The sequence below is a fragment of the Lipotes vexillifer genome, unplaced genomic scaffold (assembly GCF_000442215.2).
Source record: "Lipotes vexillifer unplaced genomic scaffold, Lipotes_vexillifer_v1.1 scaffold1145, whole genome shotgun sequence".
Lineage (NCBI taxonomy): Eukaryota > Metazoa > Chordata > Mammalia > Artiodactyla > Lipotidae > Lipotes > Lipotes vexillifer.
The window spans coordinates 53,337-75,336 of NW_006778097.1; the positions used below are offsets into that span (position 1 = coordinate 53,337).

Below are 22,000 nucleotides of genomic sequence, written 5' to 3' on the forward strand. Positions count from 1 at the left end.
GATTTTTTCAGTGATCTCTTGGTTATTTAGTAATGTATTGTTTAATCTCCATGTGTTTTTGTTTTTTACGTTTTTTTCCCTGTAATTGATTTCTAATCTCATAGCGTTGTGGTCAGAAAAGATGCTTGATATGATTCACTTGTCTTAAATTTACTGAGGCTTGATTTGTGACCCAAGATGTGATCTATCCTGGAGAATGTTCTATGCGCACTTGAGAAGAAAGTGTGATCTGCTGTTTTTGGATGGAATGTCCTATAAATATGAATTAAATCTATCTGATCTATTGTGTCATTTAAAGCTTGTGGCCCTTATTAATTTTGTTTTTGGATGATCTGTCCATTGGTGTAAGTGAGGTGTTAAAACTCCCCCACTATTATTGTGTTACTGTTGATTTCCCCTTTTATAGCTGTTAGCAGTTGCCTTATGTATTGAGGTGCTCCTATGTTGGGTGCATATATATTTATAATTGTTATATCTTCTTCTTGGATTGATCCCTTGATCATTACGTAGTGTCCTTCCTTTGTCTCTTGTAACATTCTTTATTTTATTTTATTTATTTTTTGTTTTTTCTGCGGTATGCGGGCCTCTCACTGTTGTGGCCTCTCCCGTTGTGGAGCACAGGCTCCGGACGCGCAGGCCTAGCGGCCATGGCTCACGGGCCCAGCTGCTCTGCGGCATGTGGGATCCTCCCGGACTGGGGCACGAACCCGCGTCCCCTGCATCGGCAGGCGGACTCTCAACCACTGCGCCACCAGGGAAGCCCCATTCTTTATTTTAAAGTCTATTTTATCTGATATGAGTATTGCTACTCCAGCTTTCTTTTGATTTTCATTTGCATGGAATATCTTTTTCCATCCCCTCACTTTCAATCAGTCTGTATGTGTCCCTAGGTCTGAAGTGGGTCTTGTGTAGACAGCATATATGTGTGTCTTGTTTTTGTATCCATTCAGCAAACCTGTGTCTTTTGGTTGGAGCATTTAATCCATTCACGTTTAAGGTAATTATCGATATGTATGTTCCTGTGACCATTTTCTTAATTGTTTTGGGTTTGTTTTTATAGGTCCTTTTCTCTGTGTTTCCCACTTCAAGAAGTTCCTTTAGCATTTGTTGTAGAGCTGGTTTGGTGGTGCTGAATTCTCTTAGCTTTTGCTTGTCTGTAAAGCTTTTGATTTCTCCATCGAATCTGAATGAAATCCTTGCCGGGTAGAGTAATCTTGGTTGTTGTTCTTCCCTTTCGACACTTTAAGTATATCATGCCACTCCCTTCTGGCTTGTAGAGTTTCTGCTGAGAAATCAACTGTTAACCTTATGGGAGATCCCTTGTATGTTATTTGTTGTTTTTCCCTTGGTGTTTTCAGTAATTTTTCTTTGTCTTTAATATTTGCCTATTTGATTACTATGTGTCTCGGCGTGTTTCTCCTTGGGTTTATCATGTATGGGACTCTCTGCACTTCCTGGACTTGGGTGCCTATTTCCTTTCCTTTCCCACGTTAGGGAAGTTTTCAACTATAATCTCTTCAAATATTTTCTCAGGTCCTTTCTCTGTCTCTTCTCCTTCTTGGACCCCTATAATGCAAATGTTGTTGCGTTTAATGTTGTCCCAGAGGTCTCTTAGGCTGTCTTCATTTCTTTTCATTCTTTTTTCTTGATTCTGTTCTGCAGCAGTGAATTCTACCATTCTGTCTTCCAGGTCACTTATCCGTTCTTCTGCCTCAGTTATTCTGCTATTGATTCCTTATAGTCTATTTTTCATTTCAGTTATTGTATTGTTCATCTCTGTTTGTTTGTTCTTTAATTCTTCTAGGTGTTTGTTCTTTAATTCTTCTAGGTCTTTGTTAAACATTTCTTGCATCTTCTCGATCTTTGCCTCCATTCTTTTTCCGAGGTCCTGGATCATCTTCACTATCATTATTCTGAATTCTTTTTCTGGAAGGTTGCCTATCTCCACTTCATTTAGTTGTTTTTCTGGGGTTTTATCTTGTTCTTTCATCTGGTACATAGCCCTCTGCCTTTTCATCTTGTCTGTCTTTCTGTGAATGTGGTTTTTGTTCCATAGGCTATAGGATTGTAGTTCTTGCTTCTGCTCTCTGTTCTCTGGTGGATGAAGCTATTTAAGAGGCTTGTCCAATTGTTTTTAAACACCTTAGAGATAGGGAAAATTGAAATGATTTTAGCATGTTACCCAATTTTATTTTAAAATGAGATTTGTGTATGTGTGTTCATCACAGGTTGGAAAACCTGAGGACTTCTGTTAAGGTTCAGTATGACTCTTCTGTGTATTTTATCATGTTAATAATATAGATGTAGTTTGCCAGTGTAGGACCTTGGACTATTTTAGCTACAAAGGCTATTTTAGAAAAATCACTCTATTTTATTTTATTTTATTTTATTTTATTTTTTGCGGTACGCGGGCCTCTCACTGCTGTGGCCTCTCCGGCTGCGGAGCACAGGCTCTGGACGTGCAGGCCCAGCGGCCATGGCTCACAGGCCCAGCAGCTCCGCAGCACATGGGATCTTCCCGGACCGGGGCACGAACCCATGTCCCCTGCATCGGCAGGTGGACTCTCAACCACTGCACCACCAGGGAAACCCAAATCACTCTATTTTTAAAACACAAATGAAGGAGTGATTCATTTATTAGTCATGCTAATCTAACTTAGGAATATAAAATATGTCGTTTGTTGTTTTGTTTCCACAAAATATGTACCGCAAAATCATTAGAGTAAATCTGGCCTTTTTCCACACATGTTTTTGACTTGTAAGTGCTTTACTCGTATAGATCACAGTGTTAATAAGCTATTGTTGTGACAAGAAATGTTTTGATCTTATTAAGGATATTATGCCTTCTTAGGACGCTCATGAATTTTTAAGTCAGTGCTTAGACCAGCTGAAAGAGGATATGGAAAAATTAAATAAAACTTGGAAGACTGAACCTGTTCCTGGAGAAGAAAATTCACCAGATATTTCAGCTACTAGAGTATACACTTGCCCTGTTATTAGTAATTTGGAGTTTGAAGTTCAGCACTCCATCATCTGTAAAGCGTAAGTAGTCTCTAATAGAACTCTTTTCCCTTTTAATTCTTTACAGCAAGTGACTAAAACTCTTCTAGAAGGTTTTAATTCTTATCTTCATTCCTGTGTCATGAGGAAACATGAGTATAAATATCTTTGTTTAGTGTCTTTATCATCTATAAGAATGCTTGGTGGGGTGAGAACTAAAGTGAACTTAGTTTGTCAAATGCTTTAGTGCTGACTAAATGGTTAATTTTGCTCTGCTTTTTGAGTGTGTGTTACTGTGTGTGTGGTTTTTTTCCTTTTAATCACTGTGTGGAAAATCAAGCTCTTCGAGAATACTTGTTCGCCTTTTTTTTATTATTATTATTAATTTATTTATTTATTTTTGGTTGAGTTGGATCTTTGTTGCTGCTCGCGGGCTTTCTCTAGTTGAGGCGAGCAGGGACTGCTCTTCATCGTGGTGCACAGGTTTCTCACTGCGGTGGCTTCTCTTGTTGTGGAGCACAGGCTCCACAGGAGGCTCCACAGGGCTAGTGCCCTCCCTTCTCCATATCTTTATGTAAAAATCACTTGCTCAGTGAGGCATTTTCTTGCTACCATATCTAAAATTCCAGCCATCTACTCTCATCTTTTGCTTCCCTCTTCTATACTTTCTTTTTCTTCTTTAACACTTACCTAGCATACTATATATTTTACTTATGTATATATTTTTATTGTATCTCTTCTCCAGTATAATTAAAGCTTCATAAGGGGACATATTTTTGTCTTGGTTTGTTCTCTGCTACAATCCCAGTGCCGAGAACAGTTTCAGCATAGAGGATACATATTCAGTGATGCGTAACAAATTGTCCCAAACTTAGCAGCTTAAAACAACATCCACTTAACTCAGTTCTGTAGGTCAGAAGTCTAGGCAGGGTATGGCTGAGTTCTTTGCTCAGGTATCAGAAAGCTGAAATCAAGGTGTTGGCTGGAGTCCCCTTCTAAGCTCATTAAGGTTGTGAGCAGAATTTAGTTCCTTTCAGTTGTAGTACTAAGGTCCCCATTTTTTTGTTAGCTGTTGACTGGGGCAACTCATTTCCTAAAGGTTGCCTATTGTTTCTTGCCATGTGGCCTCTATAGGAAGTTCACAACAGTGCTATTTGCTTTCTTCAGGCCAGCAGTACATGTCTCTGACTTCTAATCTGTGACTTCCTCTGTTTGAGACCTCTAGACCCAGATTTAAAGAGTTCATGTAATGAGGCCTCAACCATTCAGATAATCTCCTTTTTGATGAACTTTACAGTTAAGATTAGTAACATTAATTGTATCTGCAAAATCCCTTTTGCCATGTAAAGTAACATCATCATGGGAGCAATAGCTCATCATAATCACAGTCCTCCCACACTCAAAGGAGATAGAATTATACAAGGAAGGGCAAGGGAGGGCAAGGGTCATCTTAGAATTCTAGGAGAGAGGCACTCAATAATGTTTATTTAATGAAGAACAGATGTATTCTTACAGTCCCTAGTCTTCAACTGTTGCAATAGAGAACTGGGACAGGAAAATGAATATTACTAAAAATGCTGATAATGCAGACAAAATGAAAAACAGTCAACTAAAACTAAGTAAAAGAAAGAAGTTGGCTTCCAGGTAAATTGAATAAGATGTTTTGATCTCTGAGCCCATTTTCTGAAATTCTATAAAATGTATCCAATGACCAAACAATTCTGCTAGGGAACAGAGCTGCCTACACATGTTTACTGAGAACACATAGTATTTTCAATTTGACACATTGTTCATTTAGTCAAAAACTGGAAATAGTCCAGATGTCCATCAATATGGAAAAATTGTGGCATGCTCATACAGCTTAATACTAGGCAACAATGAAAAATGGGCTATAGCCATTTGCAACAAGCATGGTTGAATCTTATAATCATGTTGAACAAAAGAAGCTAGTTAAAAGAAAACATTCTGTGTGGTTCCATTTATGTAAGGTTCAGAAAAGGTAAAACTCAACTATTTTTTAAAAAATTTTTTATTGAAGTATAGTTATTTACAGTATCATGTAAGTTTCAGGTATATAGCATAGTGATTCAGTTATATGTGTATATTCTTTTACAGATTCTTTTTCCTTATAGATTATTACATAATATTGGGTATAGTTCCCTGTGCTATATAGTAGGTCCTTGTTGGTTATCTATTTTATACATAGTAGTGTGTATATGTTAATCCCAGCCTCCTAATTTATCCCTTCCCCCACACCCCTTTCCCCTTTGGTAACCATAAGTTTGTTTTTTGTGTCTGTGAGTCTTTCTGTTTTAGAAATAAATTCATTTGTATCTTTTTTTTCTTCTAGATTCCACATATAAGTGATATCACATGATATTTGTTTTTGTCTGGCTTACTTCACTTGGTATGATTAAACCTAGGTCCATCCACATTGCTGCAAATGGTGTTCTTTTTTTATGGCTGAGTAGTATTCCATTGTATAGATACCCAACATCTTTATTTATTCATCTGCCAGGGGACACTTAGGTTGCTTCCATATCTTGGGTATTGTAAATAGTGCTGCAGTGAACATTGGGGTACATGTATCTTTTCGAATTATGGTTTTCTCTGGATATATGGCCAGGAGTGGGATCACAAGATCACATGGTAGCCCTATTTTTAGTTTTTTAAGGAACCTGCATACTGTTCTGCATACTGGCTGCAGCAGTTTACATTCCCACAAATAGTGTAGGAGGGTTCCTGTTTCTCCACACCCCCTGCAGCATTTATTATTCGTAGACTTTTTGATGATGGCCATTCTGACCAGTGTGAGGTGATACCTCATTGTAGTTTTGATTTGCATTTCTCTGGTAATTAGCAATGTTGAGCATCTTTTCATGTGCCTTTTGGCCATCTTTGTGTCTTCTTTGGAGAAATGTCTGTTTAGATCTTCTGCCCATTTTTTGATTGTTTGTTTGTTTTTTTGATACTGAACTTTATGAGCTGTTTGTATATTTTTTTACTGAAGTATAGTTATTTTACAGTGTTGTGTTAATTTCTGCTGTACAGCAAAGTGATTCAGTTATACATTGTTTTTTTATTTTCTTTTTCATTATGGTTTATCATAGGATATTGACTGTCGTCCCCTGTGCTGAATACAGTGGGACCTTGTTGTTTATCCATTCTATATATAGTAGCTTACATCTGCTAACCCCAACCTCCCACACTATCCTTCCCCCCAACCCCCTCCCCCTTGGCAACCACCAGTCTGTTATCTATGTCCGTGATTCTGTTTCTGTTTCATAGATAGGTTCATTTGTGTCATATTTTAGATTCCACATATAAGTGGTATCATATGGTATTTGTCTTTCTCTTTCTGACTTACTTCACTTATTAGTATGATAATCTTTAGTTGCATCCATGTTGCTGCAAATAGCATTATTTCGTTCTTTTTTTATGGCTGACTATTCCATTTTTTAGAATGTGTTTGAGCCTGTATGACTATCAGTCTAAAGCAAGTAGAGGGACTTCCCTGGTGGTCCAGTGGGTAAGACTCTGCACTCCCAGTGCAGGGGGCCCAGGTTCGATCCCTGGTCGGGGAACTAGATCCCACATGCATGCTGCAACTAAGAGTTGACATGCCACAATGAAGATCTTGTGTGCTGCAACTAAGACTGGGCACAGCCACAATAAATAAATTTTTTTAAAATAAATAAATAAAATAAATAAAGCAAGTAGATATAGGAAGGGGTTAACATACTCAAAAAACAGGGCGACCACAAATCAAAAACACAATAGATTCACAAAAATCAAAAAGAAGAAAACACAAGCATAAAATAAAAGGAAATTATCAAGCCACAAAAAGAAAAAGAAAGGAACAAGGAAGAAACAGAATCAACTGGAAAATAAGGCTTAAAATGGCAATATATACATATCTATCAATAATTACCTTAAATGTCAATGGACTACATGCTCCAATCAAAAGACATAGAGTGGCAGATTAGATAAAAAACCAAAACTCAACTGTTGTGTTGGAAGTCAGGATAATAGTTATCTTTTGGAAGTAAGAAAGGGAGAGTGATTGGGAAGAGGCATGTGAGGGGGCTTATAGGGAGTTCATAGTGTTCTGTTTCTTGAGTTGAGTGGTGATTACATGTGTGTGTTAACTGATAATTCATCAAGCTATACAACTTTGGTTCACTTTTCTATATATATATTATACTTCAGTGTTTTAAAGTTCGGGGGTTTTTTGGAAAGTATAAAAATTTTTAATTTAGCATTTTAAGAAAGTATTTAAACACTTTCAATTGATGTTTTACCTGTGTGGATTTAATAAGGGTTAAAGTAAGCATGAGAAAACTTTTAAATGTTTATTTCTCACACCTAGTCATGGTCTCTCAGTACCTGATAAGTTCATTGGGGGAGCAGTGTTTCTGAAGTATATTTGTATTTATTTTGTACTGCACAGTTAGGCTTCTAAATTCTTATATTTGTCTTCTTTTATTTTTACAGATGTGGAGAGATTATTCCCAAAAGAGAACAGTTTAATGACCTCTCCATTGACCTTCCTCGAAGGAAAAAGCCACTCCCTCCTCGTTCAATTCAAGATTCCCTTGATCTTTTCTTTAGGGTAAATAATATCTTTTGGTATTTCCACATAACTAAATTTTATATATCATAGATAATTGTATTTGAAGTTGGTTTCAAGGCAGAGTTTTGACAAAATAGTTGCAGGGGAAACAAATGAGAAATATTTATAAATAGTATTTATTTTTAGGAGCTTGGTAAATATGGTTGTTAACTGATTGTAGATGAAAATTAATTGCTCAAGTAGATTATACATCTAACCCAACAGCAAGTGTTTTGGACAACCTTAGAAGCATTTGTTTGTAAACAAATAATATGAAGTGACATATGCTAAAATTGGGTAATGTGAGTCAAAATTGGAGACACTATCTAAGTTAGTATACTAAGATCTGAGGAATGAAAAAAAATACTTTTTGCTTCTTAGGTTATATGTACCATGTTAGAAACAGAAAGGACAAGTCATGTTTATTCAGAGCTATAGATAAATATTTGCATTTGTGTTATACTGTTACAGATATTCAGAAAGTTTCTGGGGCATAATTGGACATGTTGTGTAGCAGTCCTTATAATTGATGGCAGTTCGCCATCTGTATAATAGTGGTTCTTGTTTTGTTGTAGCAAATGGGCAGGGTTGTCATCCTAAGATTTAAAAAAAAAAAAAAGACCTCTGTTCTTGAAATGATGAATATTCAGCTCCACCCAAGGATAAATATTCTGCTTTTCTTTTTGTTTTAGTCATTCCTTATTATTCCTGTTATTATCGTAGAATTTGAAGCTTTTCCTGTGTATCTTTACCCCCATTTTTTAAGGATTTCTTGTTTCAGTTTTCTCTAGGTAATGATATCCACCCCAAACTTTGGTCCTTTTAGAGCAGTTGTTCTTAGTGGGCTGTCACCAGAAGATTGAGTTCCATTATAAGAAAGGGGTAGAGTTACACCTAACAGACCAGGAACTCCGCCTAACCTGAAGGTGATCTTATCTCTGCTATGGCCAAATGTTAAAATCTGGATATACTCTTGGCAGTGGTTCTTGTGTATCCATGGGGAAAAGGTTGAGAATCTGCTACTATAGTTTAGTTACTGTCATAAATTGAGATGTTTCCTTGGTAAAAAAAGGAAATTAGGAATTCTGAAACAGGGCATGATATTATAACTATATTTTGAGGATTAGGTCTTAATTTAGTAAGGCTTATGATTCTAGACACAAAATTTAAACTGGTCGGAGTTGTCATTCCACTGAACTAGTATGACTAGAGAAATTAGCATTTAATGGGGCAGTGCTAATTCAACTTTATACTTCTTTATTTTTCCCTCTTGTCTTTTTACAGGCAGAAGAACTTGAGTATTCCTGTGAGAAGTGTGGTGGGAAATGTGCTCTTGTCAGGCACAAATTTAACAGGCTACCCAGGTAAAATTAATTGGCTCTTCAAGTTTTCTTCTTCAAAGTACTTACAAATATTACTGAATAAGTGAGGCTTATCAGATGGATTGGTAAAGAAGGTCAGCAAAGCTGAGATATGAAGAGGGTAGAGAATGGAAACCTACAATTCTCTTGTATAAGAAAGGAAGAAGATTTGGAAAGTTGAAGAAGAGAAGGAACCTGAGAGTCCCAAGAAGATGGCAACAAGAGAACGAGGCTGATGAGACTTTGGAATAATGATGGGGACTTACTAGTAAATTTTTAATTCAGTAATGTGTAACACTCAATTATAATTTGTTGTGCATGTACATTTTATAGAAGTTTTTTTTTTTTTTTTTTGCGGTACGTGGGCCTCTCACTGTTGTGGTCTCTCCTGTTGTGGAGCACAGGCTCCGGACGCGCAGGCTCGGCGGCCATGGCTCATGGGCCCAGCCGCTCCGTGGCACGTGGGATCCTCCCGGACCGGGGCACGAACCCGTGTCCCCTGCATTGGCAGGCGGACTCTCAACCACTGCGCCACCAGGGAAGCCCATATAGAACTTTTTTATAAGTGGAGAAAACTTTTCATTTCTCTCTTACCTTTCTCTAGAGAATGTGCTACTGAAATAAGAACAGTTCTTGTCAAAAGTCATCTTAAAAAAATTAATTTTCACCATCAAACATAAGGGCTGTTTAACACTATTTATTTATTTATTTTAATAAATTTATTTATTTTTGACTGTGTTGGGTCTTCATTGCTGTGTGTAGGCTTTCTCTAGTTGCAGTGAGCAGGCTTCTCATTTGCGGTGGCTTCTCTTGTTGTGGAGCACGGGCTCTAGGTGTGCAGGCTTCAGTAGTTGTGGCTCGTGGGCTCTAGAGCACAGGCTTATTAGTTGTGGCACATGGGCTTGGTTGCTCCGCAGCATGTGGGATCTTCCCGGACCAGGGCTCGAACCCATGTCCCCTGCATTGGCAGGCGGATTCTTAACCACTACGCCACCAGGGAAATCCTGTTTAACACTTTAAATTACCATTTGTCGTTATATAACATCCATTTTTTGGTAAACTATATAACATTGAAATGAGTAATTTAGGGATTTGATCCATTACCAATACCAATATTCTAAAATTAGTTTTCTTGTCTGATGTGTTTTATTTTCTAGGAACATTATTTTACTGAAACCTCCCAATTAATAATTAATATCTACCCAATGCCTGTGTTTTATTTTTATTTTTATTCTTAGTACCTAGCACAATGCCTAGCACATGGCAAGTATTCAGTAAATGTTCTTTGACAGATCTTTAGTTCAGCCTAATGTAGTCTTTAAATCAAAAGCTGTCTAACATGGTTAGTTACAGTGATCTCTTCTTACCTGTAAGAGAGCTACCTCTATTACGTATAAACTAATAATGTTATCATCTCCTGTTTTTCAGGATCCTCATTCTTCATTTGAAACGATATAGCTTCAATGTTGCTCTCTCACTTAACAACAAGATTGGGCAGCAAGTCATCATTCCAAGATACCTGACCCTCTCATCTCATTGCACTGAAAATACAAAACCACCCTTCAACCTTGGTTGGAGTGCACAAATGGCAATGTAAGTCCTTGAGAATTTCTTTCCCTTTTGAAGTAGAAAGGCTTTTAGTATCTGATCAAAAGAATGACTGAACTACATAACATGACTCCAGGTAAAATCAGACCAAGAAGGAGATTTTTATTTTGCTTTATTTTGGGACTTTGTGCTAAGTTATACCTGATATAAGTAATTGAATAAAATGCTTAAACAAAAACTTTCAACACATATTAATTGCCTTACATAATAAATTACCTTTTCCGGGAGTGCTCCTTACTCTTTTAGATCACTAGAAGATAGTTTGATACATTTGGGGAATATAAACCAAATTTGCATGATCATAAGAGTCACTTGAACGCTAAAAATACTGATTCCTGTGTTTGTTCCTTAGAAGTTCTGTTTCAGCAAATCTGATATAGGGCTGGGGAATCAATATTTTTAACAAATGCCTTTGCTGACTCTGGAGTTTGCAAACTTGAGAAACAGTACTTTAAATATTATGCTGAGACCCCCAAAATAGATTGTGTCTTCATAAATGTATTATTACCAGTTTGAGCAAAGAACTTCAATGGCTCCTCGAAATTTTTCCTTGAGAAAAGAAGTAACTTTTACATTCTATTTTGCGTCATCATGAATGCCAGGAAAACCTTAAGACTTCTAAATGTTCTCTTTCTTCTGCGTACTTGCATTACTTTGGAGCCATATATTGTAGTTCTTTTTTATACTTGAACACTAGTTTGGTATAATCATGAAGTTCTAGAGCTTTAGAGGTAAAAGGGATTTTGTCTAACTTTTTAATTTTACAGAGGAGATCCAAGGAAATTAAGTGATTTTCTTAAGCTCATACAGTTAGTAACTGGAAGAGCCAGGTCTCTTCATTGATGTGGAATAATAGACATTACAGAAAGCAAATGAACATTTGCTAACGTGAATTAATAAAGTTTTGTAAAAATTATTCCCCTTGGATAATTGAAATATATTCTACATCATGTACGTTTACACTAAAGGCCTCAATAAGTCAATAACAACATGTTCCCAGAGAATCAGTGGTTCTGGATTGTTCTCTTATGGCCTTTCATTAGGATAGATGTTTTTGCTTGATGGAAACTGCCCTCTACTGGTGGAGCTAGTATTCTTTCTGTCAGTACTTTCAAACCATTAGCCAAGGCTGTTTATGATCACAGGCCTGAAACCAGGCTCTCTGACTCTGTGATATGATAGCTTTAAGATTTTGAACAGATTCCTTGACCTGTATGTAGGGAAAATAACAGGGTAGTTGTGAACATTAAATGAGGTAATACACAAGAGTTCTTACTACGGTGCCTGACATCTAGTAAGTCCTCAATAAATGAGAGCTATTGTTATTTTATTGCTTAAAAGAACTGAGACAGAGAATTTCCCAAGTTCTCTTTATATTGTATTGTGTTGTTTATTTAGATCATTAGACAAGGAAGAGCCTAGAGAAAGTATTTTGTTTTCTCTTTTGGCCTCTATTGTTAGTTAAAAAGTATTATAATTGTTTGCTTTTCAAGAGGATATATAAGGGACTATAATACAGAATAATTCATTTAATAAGTTAAATATATTTTTAGTAATAGTAATTGTATACATATATATTTTCTAATTTTCTGATAGTTCTAGACCATTGAAAGCCTCTCAAATGGTGAATTCCTGCATCACCAGCCCTTCTACACCTTCAAAGTGAGTTATATTTCTTGTGTACCCAAAATTTGTATTTTTAAGGTTTTGGCTTACCCTGATTTCCAAGATTATCCCCTCCCCTTTTCTTATTGTTTCTCTTTTTGCATGATAATTGCTCTGCATTACTGTACTTTGGAATTTTCCTGAATATGCTTTAAACTGTAATTTAGTATCAAGTTTTTAACACTGAATCAAGTTCAGATGGTCCTCTCAAAATTTTGTTTTAAAACTTCTTAAATCATCTGTTGTATGTAATATTTTCATCCTACAACTCTAGAAATTGACTAATGATGAGGGATTTTAAGGATTGAAGGGTTAAAATAACCCCTGCTGGTATAAAAAGCACCATTCTTCAAATATACACATGGAGATCCCAAAATATCTTTTCACCTGTTGCTAGCCAGTGTGGGACTTCTTGTCTTAGACACTGAGCTGGAGCTATTCTGAAAGGGGACAGGAAAACAAATACACATTAGAATGTAGCTATTCTACAAATGTTTTTTGCTTAAGACCAAAAGTTTGTCCAAGAAGGAAACAAATACTTTTTTTTTAATATACCTCCTCTATGATTTGACTAGAACCACGGTTCCTGATTAGACATTTCTAAATGACTTCGTTGTCATTTGTCTTTAAAATTAGTTTTTCTAAAAATTTGATGTCCCAAAGTACTTTTAGAAAAGAGACACTTTTGTTGTTTAAGGGCTTTTGGGGGGCTTATATAACCATAAAATGACATTTGGGAATTGCTATTTTCTTTTCCTCCTGTTAATTATTTTTCAGTGCAATTAAAACCAGATGACTAACTGACTAGAAATCTGAAATGGTACCGATATGAATACTCTTGCCCGTTCTCAAGATACAAATGAGCAATACCACTTGGCTGCTTAGAAAGTGAGCAAGTGATGCATTTACAGGATGAATATTTTTCCTTACTACAGGCAAGCTGCCTTCTGTGAATATAGTAACTATTAATGGAATGCACTCTTTATGTACCAAATCACTATAGCTTCAAGAAAGAGATGGTTTCATTGGGCATCATTATACTTGGCATGGTCAATCTGTTCTCCAGGGTCTTACTGCTATGAGAATTTGAGAGTTGGTCAATAAAGGATGATTAGGCCCTAGAAGACCTGTCATGCCGATCAAACTTAAAAGAGGCTGAGCTATGAACCAGAATACCATTGATTCTTCTATAATGTCCTTTGTCACATTTGACCCTGGTATATTAGTAGCCAGGTGTCACCCTCCTTCAGCAAAGTATTTACATGGATAAATAAATCAATATGTTCAGTTTTGCTTGGTGAGCATGAAATCAGAAATGAAGAATTAAGATGGCTAATTGGCTATTTCTAAGTTATATTAAAAACCCTTTTTGAACACATATTGGGAGGCTATTCAAGTGTTCAGACTGAAGTGCAGTGATATCCTGGCTGCTCTCAGCCAAAGACTATGGTTGGGTTTATCACTGACCACTTGCCTCTTTTCTTTGATCTACATTGCTATGCAATCCTCCTGATTTCCATTGTGGCCTCTTATTTCTTGGTGCCATCATTCTACATGTTTATTTACAGTTTTCACATTTAGATTATTGCATTTTCCAATTTCCATTTTACATTTTTTGTTTTTTAGTACAGCATATGAATTTATGTTAACCTTCATCAAAGAAAATTTGTGCTTTTTGACCTTTACCACTTTTTCCTTTAGTTTATTTTCAGCTCACTTAGAAGACAGCACAGTAACACCTTACTTATCTGGTATCATTGAAGAATACTATTTGATATTCCAAATAAATGAATTTTTATATAACTGAAGCTTGTCCTTTTAAACATTGCCTTTTTAATTTTAATCTTTAAAGTGTTTTAACCATTTTAGATGGTTATATCTCTGTAAGCTTACAGAATTCCTTATATTAAATAAAATACGCTGCAGATAATTTAAATATATTGTAATTACTTAAAATCGGCATTGAAATATCAGTTATTGCACTGTGTTTTCATATAATAATGCCCTCAGAGGCTCTTAATTCTTATAAGACAGTTTACCTTTACATTAAATTACTTTATAGTTCTTTATTGCCCTTTTTGTGGTTATTCTCTCTCATTTCTTAGCTCTCATTTCTTGATGAACTTGCTACATTATTTTATACACTATTTCCTGGGGAAATAGGATCCCTGCCTGAAGAGTAAAGTTCATGGGCTTCGAAACTGCTGCCTTCCTCAGAGGCGTTTTTTTTTTGTTTTGTTTTGTTTTTTTTACTTTTAAGTTCCTGTGTTCTAGAAGGTAGAGGTTGCCAGAAGTTGGACCTACATATAAATGGATAAGTGGAATGTTACTGTTAATTTCAAAGTACGTGGATCATAATTTAAAAGAGCAAAAATTAGTCCTCATGCACTCTCTTGTCAAAAATGTATTCATTGCTATGTCTGCATGCATTCAGTAAAGTACTTGCTTTATAAAGCCAGTAACAAACTTCTTTGGAGTTGATCATTAAAAGAAAAAAGGCACAAAGTGATTGGTTTACTGATAATATATAATAGCATAAGAGTTGTCTGATTTTCAAAGCATGGCTCTTTTGGAGTAGGGCAAAGGTAATTCTTAAATATACCTCTTTTGATATATCTTTTTTTCTCTGTTAAATCATTCTCCATAATGGAAAAGCTTTTTGTTTTAATTGATATTTATACTTCAAGAAATAACAAGGACAAATGTTTATTTGTCAGACTTACATAGGGTTTTTTTGTTTGTTCGTTTTTCTTAAATTACAGGAATTTCACCTTCAAATCCAAGAATTCCCTGGCTTTATGCCTTGATTCAGACAGTGAAGATGAGCTTAAACGCTCTGTGGCCCTTAGCCAGAGACTTTGTGAAATGTCAGGCAGTGAACAGCAGCAGGAAGACCTGGAAAAGGTAAGTAATTTCTCACCAAAATATCTGACTGTCCAAACAAATGCCTTTCATAACCAGCATCAGCAAACTTGATAAATACACAGGATAGATCATTTCTTGTGAATGAGGATTTTTCAGATGTACTCTTAGCACCTTTCAGTATGCAGTATGATATTATTAACTGTAGTCACCATACTGTACATTACATCCCTGTGACTTATTTATTTTATAACTGGAAGTTTATACCTTTTTGCCCCTTCACCCATTTCACTCACTCCCTAGCCCCCACCTCTGGTAACAACCAATGTGTTCTCTGTATCTGTGAGCTTAGTTTTTTTGTTTGTTTGCTTTTTAGATTCCACATGTAAGTGAGATCATACATTATTTGTCTTTGTGTAACTTATTTCCCTCAGGGTCCTTCAGTGATGTCACAAACGGCAAGATCTCTTTCTTCCCTCCTTCCTTCCTTCCTTCCTTCCCTCCCTCCCTCCGTCCGTTCCTTCCTTGTTGCTGTGCGCGGGCTTTCTCTAGTTTCAGCCAGCAAAAGCAACTCTTCCTTGCGGTGCACGGGCTTCTCATTGCGGTGGCTTCTCTTGTTGTGGAGCACGGGGCTCTAGGCGCGCGGGCTTCAGTAGTTGTGGCGCGTGGGCTCTAGCGCGCAGGCTCAGTACTTGTGTCTCACAGGCTTAGTTGATCTGCAGCATGTGGGATCTCCCCAGACCAGGGCTCGAACCCGTGTCCCCTGCGTTGGCAGGTGGATTCTTAACCACTGTGCCACCAGGGGAGTCCCTATCACTTTAAACTCCAAGATTGCTATATTTGTAGGCATTCTGGTTTCTTCTAAAAGCAGCTCTATTCTTCAGGATTCAAAATCTTGCAGACTAGAACCTGATAAGTCTGAATTGGAAAACTCAGGATTTGACGGAATGAGTGAAGAAGAGCTTCTAGCAGCTGTTTTAGAGATAAGTAAAAGAGAAGCTTCACCATCTCTCAGTCATGAAGATGATGATAAACCAACCAGCAGCCCTGATACCGGATTTGCAGAAGATGATATTCAAGAAATGCCTGAAAATCCAGACCCTGTGGAAACTGAGAAGCCAAAAACAGTCACAGAGCCCGGTAGGTTTGATGAAAATAAACATCTGTTAAACAGGCACAACTGTGTTCCAAAGCTTAATAGTAACAAATGACTTCTACATAATGGGAGGTGAGATGGATCTGAATAACAGAGCTAATAATATTTTTGTGCTTTTTTTTCCCTAACAGTTTAAAAAAATGAGAAGCAAATATTGTGAGTTAGTATCCAGAGGCTAGTGGTAAAGTATGCCATGTCCCTTTAGGTGTACATCAAAAGAAAAGTTAGTATTCTTGTGCATTTAAAAAATGTTTGTGTCAGGGCTTCCCTGGTGGCGCAGTGGTTGAGAGTCCGCCTGCCGATTCAGGGGACACGGGTTCGTGCCCTGGTCCGGGAAGATCTCGCATGCCGCGGAGCGGCTGGGCCCGTGAGCCATGGCCGCTGCTGGGCCCGTGAGCCATGGCCACTGAGCCTGCGCGTCCGAAGCCTGTGCTCCGCAATGGGAGAGGCCACAACTGTGAAAGGCCCGCATACCGCAAAAAAAAAAAAATGTTTGTGTCAGTTTTTGGTCACTTTTTTCACACCACTGCTCTCAGAAATTTGTGTAATTCTTCATTTTTGTATATCTGAACTTATACCAAGTTTTAATGTATAAATAATTTAAGTTCTCCATTCTTCTTTGGGTTCATCCCTTCATAATGGTGGCAAGACCACTGAACTAAGAGGGTCTTGGGTGTCTAATCTTAGCTATACCACCTACTAGTTATAAATTTCTAAATAGGTAATTTAACCTCTTTGATACTCAGTTTTCTTACCTCTGTATGGGGAATCTACCAAACATACTTCAGATAGTTGTGGGTAGAATGTTAGATAGTATATACATATTATGTAAAGTGCTATACAGATAAAAATTATTTTTGTGGTAATTTTTACTCACATTTTGTTATTTCTCAAGCTATCACTTCAAACAACAGAGCTGAGCCTCCTTGCCTTGCACTATGGGTATTTGAAGATTTTTTAAGTAGAAAATTTTCGCTTCCTTTTCCTGGGGCCAAGTCTAATATTTTCTCCTGATATCTTTAGTATCTATATCTTTAGTATCTGTATCTAGGTAGCTAGCTAACATGTTTCCATATATCAAGCCTAGGATTTTGGAGATGAAGAGAATAGTAGTATATCACAAAGTTATTTTCTGTATTCTTGGGGTTGTTAGGGCCTCCTCAGTTTTGAATTATTTTATGTGCAAGTAAAATAAGAGTATTTCCTCAATTTAACTGGAAACAAAAAGCTGATGATTTTTGTATATAGATGTTTCCTTTTTTTTTTCTTTTTTCTTTACACCTTTTTTTAACCTCTTGATGCAAGTACCCTTATGAAGTCCCCTTCTCTTACTAAACTTATAATCACTGCCCTTGGAAGCGAATCCTAGATACTAGATCATTTCATCGGTAAGGATTTCAGTATCACTAAAAGATAAGAACTCTTTTTACAAAAACCTATCCTCCATATCATTATCATACTTTAAAAATCAATAATAATTCTAAGGAATGATCAAATGTGATCAAACCCTCCATAAGGTTTTATTTTGAAAGTTTCAAATCCAGAGAGAAATTGAAGAATAAAACAATATACACTTTTATACCCTTCACCTTGATTCATTAACATTTTGTCACATTTTTTTCTCTCCCTTCCACACAGCCCCTGTGTGTATGTGTAGTTATGCAGCAGTTACCCCAAAATTAGTGCTTTACAACAGTAATTTTAATATCTCATTACTATGGATTGACTGGTCTTAGCTTGTAGTGTTTTCTGCTCTGTGTGATGTTGGCTGGGGTTTAACTGCGCTGCAACATCCAAGATGGCTCACCTTGGCACATGGGTTGTGTTGGTTAGAAGGGTCAGCTGAGCTGGCTAGATATCCTCTCTGTTCTTCTGGTCCCCTCTCCCTGGCCATCTCCCTTCCCCTCTTCTCCTCAGCTTTTCATCTCTTCATGTAATCTCAGGGCCTCTCTCTTCCTGTATGGCCTCTTCAGCATGGTAGCCAAACTTACATGATAGCTCAGGGCTCCCAAAAGCACAAGAGGCTGCTGCCAGATCTCCTTAATGTATAGGCTCAAAATTAGGACAGAATCAATTCCACCACATTTCATTAAAGCACTCACAGGATCTGCCCAGATTGACTGTGAGGTGGACCACACAGAGTTAGAATACCTGTAGGCATGGTTCATTGGAGGCCATCTTTAGAGATTGCGCGTGCACGCGTGCGCACACACACACACACACACACACACACACACACACACACTTAATGGAACCATTTGAAGTTGCAGGTATCATAATACTTCACCCTAAAATACTTCAGCCTGCCTCTCCTAAGTACACGGAAATTTTCCTATATAACAATTATCATACCTAAGAATGTTAATAGTAATTCCATATATAGTTCTAATATAGAGCCCACATGCACATTTACCCAATTATCTCCAAAATATTTTTTACACTTTTTAAAAAATCTAGAACCCAAAGCTTACCCCCTGCATTTGGTTGTTAGGTCCCTTTAGTCTCTAGTCAGGCCAATTTTTCTTTGAAAGACTCCCATAATGGATTGTCCTACTATTCTTTAAGTATAAGCTGTTTTTTTTTCCCCATACCCTAAAACTTCAGAGCCTGGAGATGGTTTTTTCCTTGTTGCTCATTGCCGTTTCCAACTGCTTGTCTTCTTTCATCCTACAAAAACTCCAGCTCCTTTGGTATGTGACTTCAGACTTTGCCACCTATTATCTCTGTAGCTCTCTCTTACCGTCCAGTCACTCCATGCCTATCAGCATTCTTAGGGCTTTCAGCATCCTCATGAATGACCATTTCAACAGCCTGGTTTCTCAATTCCTAATCTTATTTCCAAAGAACTTTTCTTCTTCCCCATCTTGATAACTGCCAAAACTCATACCCTAAACCAGTAGTTCTCCAAGTGTGTCCCCAGGCCATCAGTATCATGTAGGAACTTGCTGGAAATGCCATTCTTGACCCCACTGCACACCTACTGAGTGAGAAACTCTGGATGTGGGACTCAGCATTCTGTGTTTTGATTCCACTTGATTCTGATGCATGCTGAAGTTTGAGAACCACTTCCCTAGACTTTGTCATCATCAGTAAATGTACCACCTTTGAAATCTTAATTTCAAATATCCTTCTCTAACCCTTCTCTCCCCCAGCTCACCTAATATCATATTCTTATTTCAACAGTTACTTGATCTCATTAAGACTTCCAATCCATTGTCTTCTACTTTTTGCTATTCATCACCTCCCTCTTGTCACCACTTCCCTCCCCAGCCTATATGCCATATTTTGGTACTTTTATCTCTTTCCTCTGTTTTCTTCTCTCAATCGCCTAACAAAGTCCCATCTCCCAGTTCAACCAGCTTCTTATTCCATGCCTACACCCAAGCAGCTGAAGATTGCTGGAGAAAAGTCCCCAAACTGTGCTGACTATACTTTCCTCAAAATCATGACTACACTCTTACATGGGCACTACATGCTACTCATCAGTTCTGTTATAGTTCCTTAGTAAATTTCTTTTCTTGGTCTCCATGTCTTTCTCAAATCGGTAGTTCTCCTTCCACACATGCTCTAGGCACATAACTTAGCTGTATACCTTTCAAAGAAAATAGATGCAGTCAGATGAAAACTCTGCCTTCACCTTTGTTATGGAGGAAATGTCCCTCTTCTTATTTAAGGCCAATCCCTCCATTCATATCCAAGATCTCATCTACTTGTGCCTTCTAAAGACTTTCCCTCTTGAAATGATACTCTTTCTCTTCTGCATCAGGTCTTCCCTCTTCTAAATTATTCCTGGTATGCCTTAATATCACCCATCTTTTTAAAACTCTCATGACCTTGTGTTTCCCTCTAGCCTCTGCTCCCTTTGCTCCCTTCCCAGAAAAATCCTTTGAAAGATTTGTTTTACTCATTCCCTCTACTTTCTTACCATCTCCCATTCTCTTGTCAGCCCTCTCCAAGTGGGCTTTCATCCCCACCACTCCACTGAAATGGTCTTTATAAAGTTTGCATTAGCAACTTTCATACAATCCATCACTCCCTCCTTAACATTTAAAGCTTTATAAACGTTTTCCTATAAACTACTCTTGCCATGGTTTTTTCTTCCTACTAAACCAACTGTTCATTCCAGGGTTTATGGTTTTGTTTTTTGCTTGCCTCATCAGACCTCTAACTGTTGGAGTATTCCCAGGACACTGTCCTTAGCTGTCTTTTTTCCAAAAGTTCTCTCCCTGATCTCAGACATTACCATAACCTCACATACTGATGAAATATCAAATTCATATCCCTAGCCCGGATCTCTCCCCTGAGCTTTAAACTTACACATGTAAATGCCTACTTGAAATGTCCATTTGGCTGTCTAATTTTTAACCGCCCCCCGCCCCCCCATAACCCTGCCCCATATCAGCAAATGGTACTACCATCCACCATTTTTTGACTCAGGCCAAAAAATATGTCTCCCTTGATTTTTTTACTTCACACCTTACATTCAGTCCATCAATAAGTCTAGTCTGCTCTACCTCTGAAATATATCCTGAATTTAATCATTTATCAACATCTTCATAGCTGTAACTCTAGCCTTCCATCTCTCACCTGGTCCACTACAGTTGATTCCTAATGTCTCTTCCGTCATTCTTGCCCCACTACAGACCTTCTTTCATGAACAAAGTAGCCAACATAATCTTTCTGAAGCTTAAATCACACGGTCACCCTTCTGCTTAAAACTTGTGATTTCCCATTACACTTAATCCAAGCTTCTCACCATGGTCAATCTTTACCTTCCCCCTCTTTCACTCTTCTGTTTTAGCCATACTAGCATTCTCTCTGTGTCCCTCATGCTAAGCTCATTTTCATCTCAGAAGCTTTGCACTTAAGCGCCTTCAGGGCAAGGGCCATCTTGCCTTAATTATCACTATATCCCCAGCTTCTTTAGCAGTGCCTGGCATATAGTAGATTCTCAATAAATATTTGGGGCTCATCAGATTGGTTGTCTCATGAATCAACTGAGGAGGGGAAGGAATACTGGTTAAGTAAGGTTTTACTATTAGTCAAAGGGAGGGGAAGAGTGTATGCAAAGGCCCAGACATGAGAAAGGCCATGGTAAGTTAGTGGACCTACAGAAGTTCAGAATGATCTGCATGGCTGGAACATGGTGTTGAGGGGGAAAAGCAAAAAGTTGAGACTAGAGAGTTATGCAGTCTCCAGTTTTTACATGGCCTAAAACCATGTTTAGGAGTTTGGACTTTTATTTCAAAAGCACTAGGAAGTTACTGAATAATTTTAAGCGAAAAAGTGTTTGATAAAGATTTATATTTGAAAAAGATCATTTCTGGCTGCAGTGTAGAGCATAAATTAGAGAAGAACCGAAGTATCTTGTGAGACCTGTTAGGCAGTTATTGCAGTAGTCCAGACCAAAAGTTAATGGTGCCCTAAGCCAAGGTTTTGGCATTGAAAAGAAAAACAGTTGGGACTTCCCTGGTGGTCCAGTAGTTAAGACTCTGCATTCCCAGTGCAGGGGGCCCAGGTTCGATCCCTGGTCAGGAAACTAGATCCTGCATGCCGCAACTAAAAAATAAATTAAAAGGAGCCCGTGGGCTTCCCTGGTGGCGCAGTGGTTGAGAGTCCGCCTGCTGATGCAGGGGACACGGGTTCGTGCCCCGGTCCGGGAAGATCCCACATGCGCGGAGCGGCTGGGCCCGTGAGCCATGGCCGCTGAGCCTGCGCATCCCGAGCCTGTGCTTC

The 22,000-nt window shown here is 37.8% G+C and overlaps 1 protein-coding gene and 1 non-coding gene across 2 annotated transcripts in view; both read left to right on the plus strand.

Annotated features, from left to right (window-relative positions):
- USP37 (ubiquitin specific peptidase 37) overlaps positions 1-22,000 on the plus strand; it is a 75,229-nt gene that overhangs the window by 38,115 nt on the left and 15,114 nt on the right. Inside the window, exons 11-17 of the mRNA XM_007451415.1 lie at positions 2,852-3,042; positions 7,495-7,612; positions 8,897-8,976; positions 10,402-10,566; positions 12,178-12,243; positions 15,009-15,150; positions 15,993-16,248. Coding sequence (XP_007451477.1) covers positions 2,852-3,042; positions 7,495-7,612; positions 8,897-8,976; positions 10,402-10,566; positions 12,178-12,243; positions 15,009-15,150; positions 15,993-16,248 — 1,018 coding nt within the window. The remainder of the gene's footprint in view (positions 1-2,851; positions 3,043-7,494; positions 7,613-8,896; positions 8,977-10,401; positions 10,567-12,177; positions 12,244-15,008; positions 15,151-15,992; positions 16,249-22,000) is intronic.
- On the plus strand, positions 6,512-6,584 carry TRNAG-CCC (transfer RNA glycine (anticodon CCC)). The gene has a single exon. It is a non-coding gene; the product is annotated as a tRNA-Gly (tRNA).